General features: G+C 36.3%; 2 protein-coding genes across 11 annotated transcripts in view; one reads left to right on the plus strand and one right to left on the minus strand.

The window, feature by feature from the left end:
• The first annotated feature begins 733 nt into the window (after window positions 1–733).
• The window catches only part of LOC132380023 (monocarboxylate transporter 7-like), a 41,359-nt gene continuing 25,548 nt past the window's right edge, over window positions 734–16,544 (plus strand). The window contains exons 1-4 of one of the 10 annotated variants that reach the window (XM_059948488.1): window positions 734–996; window positions 1,150–1,249; window positions 1,354–1,441; window positions 7,985–8,232. In XM_059948488.1, the coding sequence (XP_059804471.1) occupies window positions 8,001–8,232 (232 nt within the window). In that variant the 5' untranslated portion in view covers window positions 734–996; window positions 1,150–1,249; window positions 1,354–1,441; window positions 7,985–8,000. Of the gene's footprint in view, window positions 997–1,149; window positions 1,250–1,353; window positions 1,442–7,984; window positions 8,233–8,628; window positions 8,691–9,333; window positions 16,532–16,544 lie in introns of those variants that run through there. The other 9 variants (XM_059948492.1, XM_059948487.1, XM_059948493.1 and 6 more) reach the window with 9 other exon arrangements.
• Window positions 8,548–16,544, minus strand: part of LOC132380025 (archaemetzincin-2) — a 67,703-nt gene continuing 59,706 nt past the window's right edge. The window contains exon 9 of the transcript XR_009507613.1: window positions 8,548–8,665. The gene's annotated coding sequence lies outside the window, so the exon portion shown is untranslated. The remainder of the gene's footprint in view (window positions 8,666–16,544) is intronic.

Genomic DNA, 16,544 nt, shown 5'->3' on the forward strand with positions numbered 1-16,544 from the left:
CTTCTCTTTAAGCGGATTCTTACAGCCACCTTTGACCATACATTTGGCAGTGTGTTCTATTACATCCCAATTGGTCTGTGCCAAGTTTTATTAGTTGGTTTTCATGTACAGGGAATTTGATTCATGTTACTTCCTTATTACAAGTTGCAGCAGATAAAGTATCAGCAGTATTCGCACATTAATGTTTTATTGTAACCTGCAAAATAGAGCCCTGACGTAGGGCAATCTCAGGAAATGGAGTCGACTAAATTCTAAATTCCAACTTTGGTTTCTTTTAGTTCCTACCTATATATTTAGAAAGTAGCCCGATAAAACTGTTAACAGGGACCACTGCAGCTTTCAAAATGCTGAAAACTCTTCTGATAAGTACCAAGTAGATTACTTTGTGAGTTGGTAGGAGGGATGCCGAATATATTTAATTCCTCTCTTCCCCCGAATAAACTACTGACATTTACCTTTTGTACAACTGTCTGCTAAATTAGAAGAATATAACCATCCGGTTTAATCTCGTTGCGAACTGGAATAGACCTGTTTAACCCGGTGGTGGCGCACGTGCACGATGCTCGCTCTCCATCACAGAAAAGGTAGGCTCGAGGAAGCTGGAAGCGCGCCGCCTCGAAGAAGAGATCCTTGCATCAAACTGTTTGCTCGCAGCCGGTACACCGACAGGAGGCGCTCGTGCACGCGATGCGCAGCCACGCTTTGCGTGCGCGGAGACCGGCTCCAGCCGGTCTATATCAACGCAAGCGAGGAGCGACGTTAAAGTAATCGCAAGGGAAAGGGGTGACAGTCGAATTACTGGAGAAAATCATCCTGCTCAGAGTTGCAGCGAGCGTGACCCCGAGCTGGAGAGGAGCCGACCTTGGAGCACACCGCATTAGCAGCTGTGAGCAACAGCATTAAAATAGTTAACCTGTTCATGATGTTAGGGTTATAACCGATGTCTCTGTGCAAACACCGGCAGAATCTGTACATTTTGCCTGGGGTAAGATAGAGGTAAGATCTTCTGCCGCAGAACTAGTTCTTAATCAACCTTTAAATAATTGGAGCATCCTGCACCTTCAGTAAAAACCTTTTAGATGATCATTTCTAATCGATGAATATCAATTTGCGCGGGATTGATGTTGTACAATATTTCTATTTTTTAAGAAAAAGCTCTCGAAGATTGTATTTGTCAGTGAAACTTTTTGATCGTACGTTCGTTGTGTCTAGGATCCAAATGGTTGTCCCACTGATGTCATCTTTCGAGGCCAGCAATTTTCTGTTTTGCTTTCGTTAAACATAAGCGGTTCAATTTTTTTTTAAATCATAGGTTTGTTTGGAAGCTTAGATTTGTTTTTGTTTCCGTCGTAGCCCCAAAAATCAGGTCAACAACTTGCGTTAATTTGCGACGCATTGCTGGGTCCCGATCACATTTGAGCTGAGCTGAGGAACTCTGCTGGTGAGTACAGTAGCAATCAAAGGTTTGAGAGCACGCCGGAAAACTCAATGCACAGTCGAGATAACTTATGAAATTCCGGGTGATACCAAATAATTGGACCACGCGTAAATCCCGTATTTACTTTACACGTTTACAACGTGCTGAAGTAGGTACGAAATTCCAGTCAGATATTTAAAAGCAGCGAAATAGATTTCGAACTGGTTCATTTCTTGGTAAGGTATTATAAATACTCTTCGCTTTTACTGTAAGAGGAAGTGTTGAGTGCAATTTACTGCATCACTTACAGCAAGCGATCTCAGCGGGGCGTTCTGCAGACATCGAATTCGCCTCCTTGCGCAATTTAACAAGTGTACAATATGTTATACTCTTAATGTTTAAAATTACAACCATTATCTTTTTTTTCCGGTCTCCTCACCACTTTTTGTTACTGAAAATATCTCACGGAAGAAAAATGAATAATTTGTCTACTAAAACGCGACAGTTTTTAAATTGGTGCAGTGAACTGCAGCCGGTTTTTCGGCAGGGGGAAAAACGCTTTGACATTTGGTGTTTGGTGCTCCTCCAGCTGTTGAAGCAGACTCGGTGCAGTCAGTTGACGTACAAAATAGCCAGCAGATGGTGCAACAACTGTCCTAGTTGTCTTAATGCATTACTTCATCTAGCAGTTGAGTCTCCTCATTGGGTTAGGGTATTTGTAAACTGCCAAGGCTCAACTTCTTTGAATGATTTGTTAATTATATAATCAACATTTCTATTTCTTTGAATTTGTTCACAGATAATCAGTTAGCACTTAGGATATTTGTTTTCCTTCCCTTTATAACCGAAGCTTTAAATTTAGCATCCATTGATGAACACCATTTTCTATATGTAGAATAGCAGTTAGCAATAAATTCTTATAGGGTCTACATTGAATTAGCTGCTGCAACTAAAATACAAGACTGTTGGGGAAATGGGAAAAGAAATAGACGTTATTCCCTTATTTCATATGTTCTTACTACCTAGAAGGTATTCAGCTCCTCAAATCTAAACCAGCTCTCTGGAGCAGTCTTATCGTGGGGAAACCCTAGTGGTCGCAGGGAGCAGATGCAAATTTGATACCGACAGTCTTTAAATGTAGATAGTTATAGTGGGAACCATGGAATGAAATTATGTTTTATATCTTGCATTGCATTACTGCTATTCCAGCGTTGATTGTGCAGATAGGAAGCCTCCAAATAAAGTAAATTTGATGCTACTAGAATGGCAGAGGCTGTTTTATTTTTTTTAAAGTACAGTCCTATAAATTGTGGATTGCCTTATGACACTACATAAACTTTGCTTTGCTCAAGCAGGGAAGAAGACAGGGTGGATCCTCTATATTTTTCAAATGTACTAGCAAACATTCTTGTTAATTGCTACAAACATTGGCTAGCAAGGGAAATTCATCAGGATTGATGTCCTGTCCAACTACATTCTCTGTTTTATAGATGACCTTTCTGCCAGCTCAACTTTTAGAAACTTTAAAAACATATAAAATATAACTTCAGAAATTACATAAGGTTTGAAATAGGAGCAGGAGTAGGGTTTTGGTCATTTGCACTTGCTCCTGTAAAACTGCTTATCCTTACAACTGCCATGGCCTATCTGCATGTATCTGCACTATCCCCATATGCCTTGAATCTTTTAATAGCCAAAAATCTATGAATCAGATTGAATACTGTTACTTACTGAACCTTTTCAGTACTCCACTGTACAGAATTACATACATCTCCCACCCTTAAAATGTAGAGAATTTGTCAGGCACAATTCTTTATAGAGTACCCTTAATTTTGAAACTATGACTTTTAATTCTGAATGCCTTAGCCATGGAAAGCATTCTCCCTGTATCCAACCTGTCCAGCCCTGCAAGAATTTTTAAAAATTTTAATGCAATCTCATCTTGTTCTAAACTCTGGAGAATACAGGCATAGCCTGTTCAACCTCACCCAAGGCAAACATCTCTCTCATAAACTAGGTAAAGTTGATGGAAAGGGGATGCGAGTAGGGCAGCAATGGCCAAAGCTACTGGGAGTAATTCATAAGATGCAGGATCATTTCATCCAAAAGAAAGAGCAACCACAGCTGATGCGGGAAGTCAAAGACAGCATAAAAGCAAAAAGGAGGGCATTTGATAACTGGTAAGATTAGTGGGAAGCGAGAATATTGGTTAACTTAAAAACCAACAAAAAACATTAAAAAAACAATGTGGAGAAAAGATGAAATATGAAGGCAAGCTAGCTAACATAAATGAGCATTCGAATACTTAAAAAGAGGCCAGGGTGGATATTAGACTGAAAAATGACACTGAAGAATAGTAATGGAGAATAAAGAAATGGCAGATGAGCTTAAGTATTTTGTATCTGTCTTCCTAATGCAAGACAAGAGCAACATGCCAGAAATGGAAGTGGGGGGCGGGGTGCAGAAGTAAATGTAATTGTTATTACTAAAGAGAAGGTGCTTAGGAAAGACAGTAGCAGGCAGGATAGACAAAGGAAAGTCAGTGGATGTTTTTCACTTGGATTTTCAAAAGACCTTTGACAAGGTGCCACACGAGCCTACTAAACAAGAAGTGGCACTGGAAAGTGTATGGTCATGCATTTTGATAGAAGGAATAAAGGCATACACAGTCTTTTAAATGGGAAGAGAAACTGGAGGTGCAAAGGGACTTGGGAATCTTAGTGCAGGTTTCCCAAAAGGCGAACCTGCAAGTTGAGCTGGTAGTAAGGAAGATACGTGCAATGTTAACATATATTTTGCAAGGACCAGCATGAATTGAACGCTTTATAAAGTGCTGGTCAGATCACATTTGAAGTACTTTGAGAAGTTTTAGGCCCTGCCTCTAAGGAAAGATGTGTTGGCATTGAAGTGGGTCCAGAAGAGGCCTTTTAGAATGATACCAGAGATGAAAGGGTTAATGGATGAGGAACATTTGGTGACTTTGGGTCTATACTTGCTTGAGCTGAGAAGGATGAGGAGGGATTTCATTGAAACTACCAAATTTGAAAGGCCTGGATAGAGTGGACATGGAGAAGATGTTAATTAGTAAGGGCATAAAAGGTTATGGGGAGAAGGTAGAATGAGGTTAAGGGAATAATAAATCAGCTATGATTGCTAGAGCAACTCAATGAACTGAATGGTCTAATTCTGCTCCTATACTAAACCCAACATTTTGAAACCAGTATTCACTGCATTCCTTATATGGAAACTAAAGTACTGAGCAAAAGCTAGGGTGCCTAAGACTTTTGCACAGTACTGTATCTATCAACATGGAGCAGAGAGCGAGTTTGTAAATCTGGCAAGAGCAAAGAATATTGGGAATATTAAGAGTTGAGCGTATGGGTGGGGTATGGGACAGGTGACAGAGTGCTAGGGATGGGTGGGTTACACAGGTGCAGACACACCCAGCCCTGAGTCAGCAGGCGAGGTCATTCAATTACAAACAATTAATTTATTAATCATTAATAGAATGTCTCCCTGGTGCTTCCTCCCCCTCCGTTTTCCCAATCATAATTCCCCTCTTCCAGCTCCATTCCCACTCTCAGTCCACAACAGAAACCCAAATTAGAATCAGGTATATTATTACTCACATATGTCATGAAGTTTGTGTTTTTGTAGTAGCAGTTAAGTGCAATACTTAAAATCACTACAGTGCTGTGCAAAAGTCTTAGCACCCTAGCTATATGTATGTGCCAAAGACTTGCACAGTACTGTATATCCTTTTTAGGTAAGGTTGTCAAACCTTAACACACCATGTGTGGTCTCACCATAACTTCAAGTAGTTTGAGTAAAATGTCATTACACCTGTACTCATATCCTATTGTAATAAAACTAACAGATTATTTACAAGTCTTCCTAAACACCTGCTGTACCTGCATGTTAGTTTTTAGTAACTTGCACATATGGACACCTTGGTCTTAACATTTTACATGAAACTCAGCTGCTCTGTTTTATGCACCAAGGTTTCAAACATAAGTTTTAATTTGTTTAATTAAAATGACAAGTTTTGATTCACTATAATAGACATTTGTGAAGTAAATTTTTAATCCAATATGAGAATATAAAAATACTACAAGCTTCAAATTTTAAAGCCTGTAGTATTCAAAATTCCTAACATGAATACAAAAATGGATGTTGACTGCTTAAAAAAAGTCTGTTTAAAAATCAAAGATAATTAAAAAAAAATAAACCCTGACAGTTTATTTACTTTGAGGTTACAGTAACATTCCCCTTCAGCAGCATGTTTTCATATAAAATTGGCTTTATCGTCCCAGCAAGAAGTTCAGCACCTTTTTAATTTCCTGTGGATATTGAGGTAATTAGTGCATTAATTTTAATTTTCTAAAATTCTTTAAGCTCAAGGAACATTCCATTTGATAATAAATATCACTCTTATTCAAAGAAACACGGAACTTACAGCTAACAAACCAGATGTTTAACAGTCATTTGGAAGTGGTTATTTCATTTGCTAAAGCAGAGCACTTAGTAAAACTCAAGGTATTTAAATAAAGTCAGTATGATTTTGTGAAGGCGAAATCACATTTGGCGAAATCACATTTGACTAAATTATTAGGGATTCTGGAAGAGTCCAGGATAAGACAGAATGCCGATCTAGGTTAGAAATGGCAGTTGGAATTCAATTCAGAAAAGTGTGAGGTGTTAGACTTTGAAAGATTGAACTTGAAAGCAGAGTACTGGGTTAATGACAGGATTCTTAGTGGTGAGAAAGAATAAAGGGATCTTTGAGTCCAAATCCATAGATCCTTCAAATTTGCTGCATGAGCTGATAGAATGGTTAAGAAGGCCTATGGTATGCTGGCATTTACTAGTTAAGGGATTTGAGTTCCAAGAGCCATGGGGTTATGTTGCAACTGTATAATACTCGTGGTTACACCACACTTGGGAGTATTATGTTTGGTGCTGGTTGCCTCATTACAGGAAGGACGTGAAGAGACAATGTACTAGGATGCTGCCTGGAGTAGATAACATGACTTATGAGGAAAGGTTGAGAGAGCTAGGGCTCACTGTGGAATGATGGAGGAGGAAAACCAATTTGATAGAGCTATACACAATTAGGAGAGACATGGATAGGGTGGACAGCCAGTGCCTTTCTTTCAGGGCAGCAGTGGCTAATACCAGAGGACATCTATTTAAGATGAGTGGAGGAAAGTTTAGGGGAGATGTCAAATGTAGGTTTGTTATAGAGTGATAGATGCTTGAAATGCTCTACCAGGGATGTGATAGAGGTTGATACCATAGGGACTTTTAAGGGACTCTTAGACAGGCACATGGACATAGGAAAAATAGGGGGTTAAGGACTGTGGGGAGGGACTGACACGAGTTTGTGGAGGTCAGCACAACATCATGGGCCAGGAGCCCATACTGTGCTCTAATGTTCTATTTTCTAGTAATGTATGTTGTGGATAAAGAGGAACCAGCGAATGTTTGATATCCAGAAAGCGTTAAAGTACCATATCACAGGATATTATGGATAACAAAAGCTCATGGTGCAGGAGATGACACATTAATATGGATGGAAGTATGGCTGGATAACAGGAACCATAGTAGGGGTAAATAGAATGACAAACAAGTGTTATGCCAAAGGAATTGGAGTTAGGCCTTAGCTTTTCAGAATTTACATTACAACTGGTTTCTATAGGTAAGACTGAGGCAATATAGTTAAGAAAGCAATTGTGAAGAGGATATAATGGATATAAAGTCAACTAGAATGACAAGGTCTGACAAAATCTGAAATCTTCCATTTTGGCAAAAAGAAAGTCATCTAAATCATGAGACAATGTAAAGATCTGGTGCTTGATTCAAAAAGCTAATCTATGCAGCAATTATGGGAAAAAATCAAATTGGGTTTTATTTATTGCTAAAGGAACTGAATAGAAAATTAGGGAGGTATTAATTCAGTACTAGGACACGAGTGAGACCACATCTGGAGTACTATGGACAATTTTGGTGGTCTTATTTAACGGAAGCCCTTAATGAATTTGAAGTGTTTTAAAGGCTTGGTAGAATAAACCTGGAATTGACAAGTTGCCTTGTGAGAAAAGGTTGGAAATGCTAAATTTCTACTTACTGGAGTTAAAGTTGGAGTTTACTAATTGGAATGTGTAAGATTCTGAGGTTCTTTACAGGATGTGAATAAGGATGTTTCTTGTGGAAATCGTACAATGAGAGGTGCCTAATTAAGGCAAAAATGAGGAAAACTTCTGAGGATAGCAAATTGTGGAATTGACTTCCTCAGAAGAAACTGGAAACTGCTTTTTAACATCTTTAAGGCAGGTAGAGAGATAGTAAGTAAAACAAGGAGATGAAAGTTTACTGAGGTTTGATGATCATGCGGATTTGAGTTTACAAACAGGTCATCCACAATTTTACTAAATTACAAAGCAAGCTTAGAGGGCCTGCTCAAATTTGCACAGTTGTATTATGGTAGCACTGTCATGTGCATATAACACTAATGTGAAATAGAAAGATAAGCATCTTAAAACTGAAATATCTCATTTCTAAATGCAGAGAACAAACTGTGGAAATGACAGTTTTCAAGGAAAACACAGGATGGACAACAAATGTTTACACAAAGACACCAGATGGAGGCTGGGGCTGGATCACAGCCATTGCCTTCTTTTTCACAGAAGTCCTCACATATGGCATACTTAAGTCATTTGGTGTTTTCTTTCATGACTTAATGGCTTACTTCGATGAATCCAATAGCAGAGTATCCTGGATATTATCCATTGCTGTGTTTGTAATGATGTTTACAGGTAAGGAAAACTTTTAAGTATCGGGATCAGTTTTTTGATAATGTTCATCTTCCTGATTTTAAATAGAATTAATTTTGGCTGAGAATCTAGCAATAGCCTACAAGAGCCCATTTTCACCACTAACAATCTATGTAATTGGGCTTGGCATGTACATCAGAAGCAGTACAAAGAAATTTAAAAAGCTGCAATCCCACACTTGGTATTATTTGCTATAATTTAAGCTTTTAAAAGTACAGTTCTGGTATAAGAAAAATTCCAGAATTAATAAAGTGTTCTCTATTTCTTTTCCAAAGTCATTACCTGTTGAAATTTAGATTGGAATAAACGTTTGTGTCACCACTGCTAGTCGTCTTCATGACATTAGTCTGAAACAATTTTGGAACGTTCTTCTTCCAGCCACAGTTGGTGAGGGTTAAGGAGGAAGAAATGTGCACTGAATAGAACAAAAATCGAACGCAGTAAGGATATATGTAAATATTGAATGAATGAAGAAGAGTTTAAGAAGATTATTTTAATCAGATTATTAATATCCAATAGAGTATTTCAAATAATTCAAAGTAATTTATTTGCATGGAGGTGAATGAGTTAATTAAGTGATTCAAATAATCCTATATATATATTTATTGAGCAACAAATCCAAATAGTCCAATTATTTAAAGTAACTGACTTCAAATTAAGAGTGGGTATATTTCAGTTTGAATAGTATAGGTATATTCTGATCAGCAAGCCAGGATGATTATGATCTCTTGTGTTTTATGGAATATCAGATAAATACCAAATATACTCCATCTTCTGCATCTTTACAACTGACATACAATTAGGAAGGATGCATAAACCATTTGTATGTGAACTTTGTAGGTTGAAAAATACTTGATTTTGTATCGCCTCCCAAAATATCTTAACAAGAACATTGAACTTCTGTAGTGTATTAGTCTCTCATCATATCCACATTCCTTTTAGTTTTGAAATTTGTCCCAACATTAATTCTTAAAATCTCAAAATAGTTGTTTACATCCATCTTATTATTTTGTATACATTTATTATTTCCTTCTCAGATCCACTTTTTTTTATCCTACATTTCTGATTAATTAATTATATTAGCTACAATCTCTTTCTGTCCTTTTTTCAATTAAATGGAGACATTGAACACTTTGATAGGACAAGTAAGCAGTAAGGCACAGTGAAAATACAGCAACTCAGTCAAATCAAGATGCTACAATATGCCTTAATAATGTCCTAGGATATTCAAAGATGTGGACATCAAGGGTTTTGAAGATAGCCTGAAAGGAGGCAAGGTGAGAATCCTAGGCCTACATAACCGAGAACATTTTCACATAATTATGTAGGCCTAGAATTACATACTGAGAAAAGTGAATGCACAAATTTGGGATAAATGAGGATTTGAAGAAAGTGCAGGTAAGTGTTAATAGACTAGTAGTACTGCATGAATAGCAGGGGCTTGAGTGAGCTGAAAATGAAAAGATGGAGAAAAGTCAGAGCACTGGGCTGATGGAGTCTGGAATTAATGGTAAAACGGATGTGACATTTCACTGAGACAGGCAGCTAAAGTGACGGAGTGAATAGTTAGCAATATATGGAAGAGTGGATATGGAATTGACGGCTTAACGAGATCTTGATCAGAATGCTAAAAGTGTTAATAACCCAAATAGGGTAGAATTTATGATGAATTTATGAAGAATATCAGTGGTAATATTGGAATAGAAAGGCTGACATCAAACACAGGCTGACAGCACCGAGGGGGATTGGTTAGGATAGAGCTCAGATGGCATTAACAAAACTGTAGATGTTGAAGATGCTATCAAGATCCTTCATATTGATAAATGTAGAAGGGATAGATCTAGGAGGTGACCAGAATCCTCAGAGATGCATGTCTGGAGATGCTTCGGTTAACCATCCAAGTAAAAAAGAACCAAGACATACGGTCCCTGTTAAGAGACCTCTGACCTGAAAAATTATTTGTTTCACTCTCCATGGATGCTTGACCAGAATACTTAAGAGCATTTTCAATTTCAATTCAGATTTACAATATCTTCAGATCAGTTTGTAAAGAAGTGTAGAAGAAAAAAAGTTGAAATGTTTTCTTGGAGGGGCGTGGGTATATGGCAATTATTTAAAAACTATCAGTCCTGTTAAGGGATAACATATTAGAAGAATGTTTAAATGAAGAATTGAATAAAACAACACACTATTGACTGTGTACTATAAATCTTTGAACCATGCAAAACAAATGCAAAGACCTACAGCAGTAATAGTGGGAATTCTAATTAACCTAATATTAGCAGTCAGTATAGCAGGCACAGAATTCCCACGTTATATTCAGGAAAACTATGACATTTAAAAACAAGCCAAACATTAAAGACAATTTCAGATTTGGTTTTGGGAAATGAAGCTGTGTCGATGGTAGGAGTATTACACTGGAGTTATTGAACAAGGCAAAGGGTGGTTCTAAATACTGGTAAACCTAATTTCATTAGCTGAGAAGTGATTTAATGAGAGGTTAAATCAGAGCTGCAGCAGTGGGAAGGAAGCATTTGAGTAGGAGATTCAAGAAGTTCAGGGTAAACATATTCTAAAAAAAAATTACTCTTGTCAAATCTAGAGCTACATGGATGACAAGATACATAGGTAGTAGGATGGCATAAAAAAGTAAGCTAATTTCAGATACCACAAGTTAACATGCTAGAAAGCTTAGAATAGCATAGTAAGTGCAAAACTGAAATTAATGGAAAATTAAGAAAAGTATGATAAAATATTGGAAAGTAGATTTAAAAAGGCAATGAGATTTTGTAAGTGCATAAAGACCAAGGCCATAACTAATCAACCCATTATACTACAATGGAAATAAGAAACAGGGGTTATACTAAAATTATTAATAACACTGATTGGACCACAGATTCAATACTCCTACATTTCTATTCACATTCCAGGAAAATGTGATTACATTAGATGATGCAGAGGTATGTAAATATGTTAAAAGGACTGCAGCATTATAGCTATGAGTGCAGATCAGAATCAGAACCAGGTTTATTATCACTGGCAGATGATGTGAAATTTATTAACTTAGCAGCAGCAATTCAATGAAATACATAATCCACAGAGAGAAAAAAATAAAACAAAATAAATAACGTATATTGAATAGATTTTTTAAAATGTGCAAAAAAAGCAAACATGTATATTAAAGAAAGTGAGGTATTGTCCAAAGCTTCAATGTCCATTTAGGAATCAGATGCCAGAGGGGAAGAAGCTGTTACTGAATTGCTGAGTGTGTGCCTTCAGGCTTCTGTATCTCCTACCTGATGGTAACAGTGAGAAAAGGGCATGCCCTGGGTGCTGGACGTCCTTAATAATGGACACTACTTTTCTGATTGGATATAGATTTTGTCAAGTATTTAAATAAATTTAAAAACAGAAGGCCCTACACAAGGTTAATAGGAAGGAATTATTTCCTTTCGAAAGTTCAAAAACCAGGATTTGAAGTAATTGGTTGAAAGGAGATGAAGTTATTTTACACTCAAAGACTGACAGGGGCACCATGGTAGCTTAGCAGTTATTGCAATGCTATTACAGCACAGGGCACCTGAGTTCAATTCTGGCATCTGCTTGATGAAAGTTTGTATGTTCTTCCCGTGACCACGTAGGTTTCCTCCCACAGTTCACAGACTTACTGGTTAGTAAGTTTACAATTTACAATTGTAAATTGTCCTGTGAGATATATTGGCTAGATGGAGAGTTTTAAATATCAAATGCAGCTGGAAGTCAAATCTCTTCCAAAAGATTCATCTAAAACACATATTCCCAAAATATTCTATATCGATGGAAATACCTAGCTTTGCCTATGCATTCTTGATCGTGAATACCCACTTTATATTTAAATAGTAAGTGACATACTGAACTTTTTCTACTGGAAGAGATTGGAGGCTGATAATTATAAAAACAGCCCAGTGACTTTTCTTCTTTGAGAAGAGAGCAACATTTGTAAATAAAGAGCTGCTGCATATTCTGGAATAAAATGCAGTTTGGCTAGTGAATAGAGTAATAGAATGCTATTTATTTCATGGCCAGAACTCTGATAACTTTCATTGCTCAATACAAATTTCTTGGCACTTTTGGCATTATTGTAAACCCATTCCTTGGATGTATTTGTGGTCATGAATTGGAAATAGCAGAAAATGGCATTATCATATTATAAACAAAACAATAATAATCCTTTACAGAAGTGTTTATATTCCCCAATGATATTTGTCCTGTTAACTGGTGAACTCATGGATGTCATTGGGAATAGATTTATATTTTGCTGATTAATTTGATAGGTGATTGAATAACTTTATATTTCAATGAAATTGGATAATGGATAACAATGGCATGTACTCCAACTGACTGAGAAACTCAATAATTTACTAAAAATGTTGTCTAGTCTTTTGTAATAAATCTATCAATTTTACATTATCTTTGATAAAACCACAAGAACTGGCCTGTTCTGGCTGGCATAATGAAGGATATGAAGGCACCAGAGTGCATGCAAAATGAATGATGCCAAAACTGCATGGTTATACTCATCAGGTAAAGATGAACTATATGTGCCTCTTCTCTTGAAACAAGAAAGCTGAGGGTAACATAATAGAGGTCTTGAAAACTGTTGTAGTCTGTAATCAGTAAGCAGAAATTATGGTTCTATTTTTTGGGAAAGTACAAAACCAGAGGCCTGAAGAAGGTGGTCAGTGAGAAATCAAATATATTAAAAAAATGCTTCAGGATCTGAAACAGTTGAAGTTAAATGTATATATGCATTCATTGCAAAGCTAGATAAGGGAATTGAATGTCATGTTACCAGTTAGATGGTCTATTTCTGTGCCATACATTCTTTAAATATTACCAACACTTGCTGCTGTATCTGAATTTTTCACCATCTATTTAAAATGGCAGCATCAAAAGCTTTTAAGATTTTCCCCCTGCTTGCAGTTTTCTTTGCATACATTTATTATTTCCTGAGTATTTCAATTCATAAACAAAAGTTCACAGTAACCTGTTTTTTTTCTGTGTACCAGAGTTCAGGCAGAGTGGATTTTGCTTCTCCTATAATTATCTGAGGTATTGGTTGTTTTGTTTCCCCCTCCCCCTGCAATCACCAGGCTTAATCTGGTCATATTAGCTATTGTTAACAGATTTTATTTTGTAGATCCATTTAAAAAAAAAGCAGTATTTGTTTTCCACACTTTATGCAATTCTGGACTTACACAGACTGCATTGAACTGAGGGCAGGAATGAAAGAATCATGAACAAGTTTACAGGAAGACATCTTGGAAATGAAAAATTTCAGCATCATGAAACAGGCACTGTTTCTCGTGGTAATGTGTTGCTAAACTTGGCTGACTTGCTTTAGAGAATTATAAAGCAAAAGCCATTCACTTCCTCAAAATAGTGAAGAAAAATGTTAGGACAGATGGCCTTCTACAGACAAGATCCATTCTTGGGCTGCATCAGAGTGATACAGTTGTCAGCCAGTTATTGTTATGGGACTGGAGATGGAGGATACAAAGTCAGTTATTCATCAAACTTTACCAAGCAAGAAGATTAAGAGATTATTGAGTTTCACTGTCTCCAAACAATTTTTCTTTCATTTACTCCCCTGCATTTGTTCTTTGTAGTCTGCTTTGGTTTCTCTTTATTCCACCATCTCCTTATCTTCAGTAAGCATGTTTAGTTTTAATAAAGTGATAAAAAGTTATGTAGCAAGTTAAAACTACTTGTGTATTGACCTAGTGGAAAGATTCTTAATGAAAAAATATAATCAAAATTGGGTAGGTCAGTAGATGCCTTTTCTATCTGGAGATTGATTCAAAAAATAAATTGAATGGAACATTAAAAAACCTAGCCTTCCTATTCAGATACTATTTTTCACAAGATCACATTAGATAACAAGTAAATCATAATCATATAGGAAATAAAAGAGAACTATGTAAATTCTGAATTTCACTTGCATGCTACATGTTACTGAGTGGTCTAGTTCATCTGCTTGCTTTATGTATATTACAACTTGTACATTCAATAACTTTGTCAAAACTTCATTGTTTGTTGAATCTCATCACATCATTCATAAACACAACCCCAAGCTACATGCTTCAAATACCAATACCAAGCAGTATGATGCTGATCTCTCTTTAACAATGCACAATTTATTATCTCCACCAAGTGGATGAATTCTGCATAACCCTTGCTCTGATTCACCTTTATGATATCAAGGATAAGTTGAAGAAAAACTTGTTACTAAGCCCAGTTCAAGCCAAATGAGAAGTTTTAGATTTCAATATACATTATTGATTTCAGTTCAAAATATTGTGGTGAAATGCAGCTTCAATTTTATCCAGCTGAGGAAAATATTATAAAAATGACACATCTAGCATTTAGCCCCTTTGCATTTAGCTGCAGTAATTAACTTGGCTAAGTATATGTGAATGGTGTATGAAATGCCTTGTGAATTTACTCCAATTATATGAAAATAATTAAGAATTGCCAAGACAACTTACAAACATAAAGATTTTGTTTTTTTTTAAATCTCTTTCCCACAGCAAAACAGGCTTCAGCTAGTACCTGCTAAACATTCTCTTACTCCACTTCGGCTCAAGAATTTAGGTCACGAAAGAATCTGCTGAATCCTGTTAAGGTGAAACGTTAACAAACGTCAACACTGCCAGACAAAGAGAAGACTGAACAACACTTCTGTATACCAGTACAGTACCTAATGAACCACTAGAAAAAAAAATCAAGAACAGTACAAAAATCAATGAATTATAATGGCTGAGCTGAATTCATAAAATGGAAGTCAGGGTTGAGTTTATTGTAAGTTTCAATCCTTAAATGTTTTTAATCGATGGACACAGTACAGCAAGCAGGATCTAAGTATTGCATGAAATACAATGCAATTTTCTATTTTGGCATTCAATGGGTAATTTGCAAACACCTACAACAATTTTGTTAGGACTTGCACAATTAGCACACCTTTTCTTTTGGAAAAAAATTTAAAGTGTGTATGCGTGAGTGTATGTATGTGTGTGTATTTGTTTGAGGGGGAGCAGGGGGCAGAGTCGTTGGTCAAATTTAAACAAGTAATGTCAACATTGCATTTATAAATACAGCCAACCATTTACATTGCTGTGGCAAAATCAGAAGGAAGTAGTCAATTTCTGGATCTCAATCTTTCTTAAATGTATCTGAATTGATTACCAGGAAAGATCTGCTGTCAAAGAGTAAAGTTTCCCTTGCAATTGATCATTTTAGCCTACAGATCAAATTGATATCATTGTCAAAGTACTTTAATTACCAAACTATTGAGTTACTCTGAGAAACCAGAATTACATACATTAACTATTTAAGTTAAATTATGTTGTTTAGTTTGTTTCTAAAAGCAGTACGAAAAAGTAACCATTACTCAATTCCATTACTGTACAAAGTGAGAGCATTATGTTAATCTGAGACTTTCACAGTGATTAAAAAGGGTAGCTTGATTTGCAATCACTGAAATAATGAAAATCAGAAATTAATTTTTTTTGAATCAGCAAGTGTTGCAACATCAGGTTGCTGCCTATATTGTGTGTTTTCTTTCATTTTATTCTAAAAATGCAATGATTTCAATGAATTATTGATCCAAACATCATAATCTCTTAAAATATCTAATCTACCTGTTAAACATTTGTTTTTTAGATTTTTCCTTTAGGGTTTCACTATCTATAATATTGTTTTCATCCTCAAAAAACTGAAGCTTAAATGCACTTTTGAATAAACAATTTTTCAAGCTTAATTTAATTGGCCCCATATAATTTCTTGGGGCCTAATTGGATGAAGGTTGGGGAGGGCAAGTGAAAATATCCCTTCACCTGTCCTAGTAATCCAAGCATTTAATTTGGACAGAATAAGTAGTTTTTTTTTAAGCCTTCAAGCCTCATCTGCAATTCAAATAGATTAAAACCGATCTTTAATTACAATTGCAAATATTAGTCTGGGTTCCATGTGTTTGTGTTTTAATTTATCTGCTCATATAAAAAGGTATGTAGATTAAAAAGTATGTGTACCATATCTGCACTAGATGCATTGGTGACAATTCAACTAATGTTTTGTTTTTCTTCTCTTATTCTTTTCTTCGTCCTCACCAAAAGTTTATTTTTGACCCCTTCCCTCTAGGTCTCCCGTGCCACTTACTCTATGCCCGAAGAGAAGGTGGACAGCCGATCTGATCCCAGAGTCCTAACAATGCTGCTATGCGACTGGCTGCTAGGAGTTGTGCGTGAGTGGCATGG

Source organism: Hypanus sabinus, chromosome 23 (genome assembly GCF_030144855.1).
Source record: "Hypanus sabinus isolate sHypSab1 chromosome 23, sHypSab1.hap1, whole genome shotgun sequence".
Taxonomy (NCBI): Eukaryota; Metazoa; Chordata; class Chondrichthyes; order Myliobatiformes; family Dasyatidae; genus Hypanus; species Hypanus sabinus.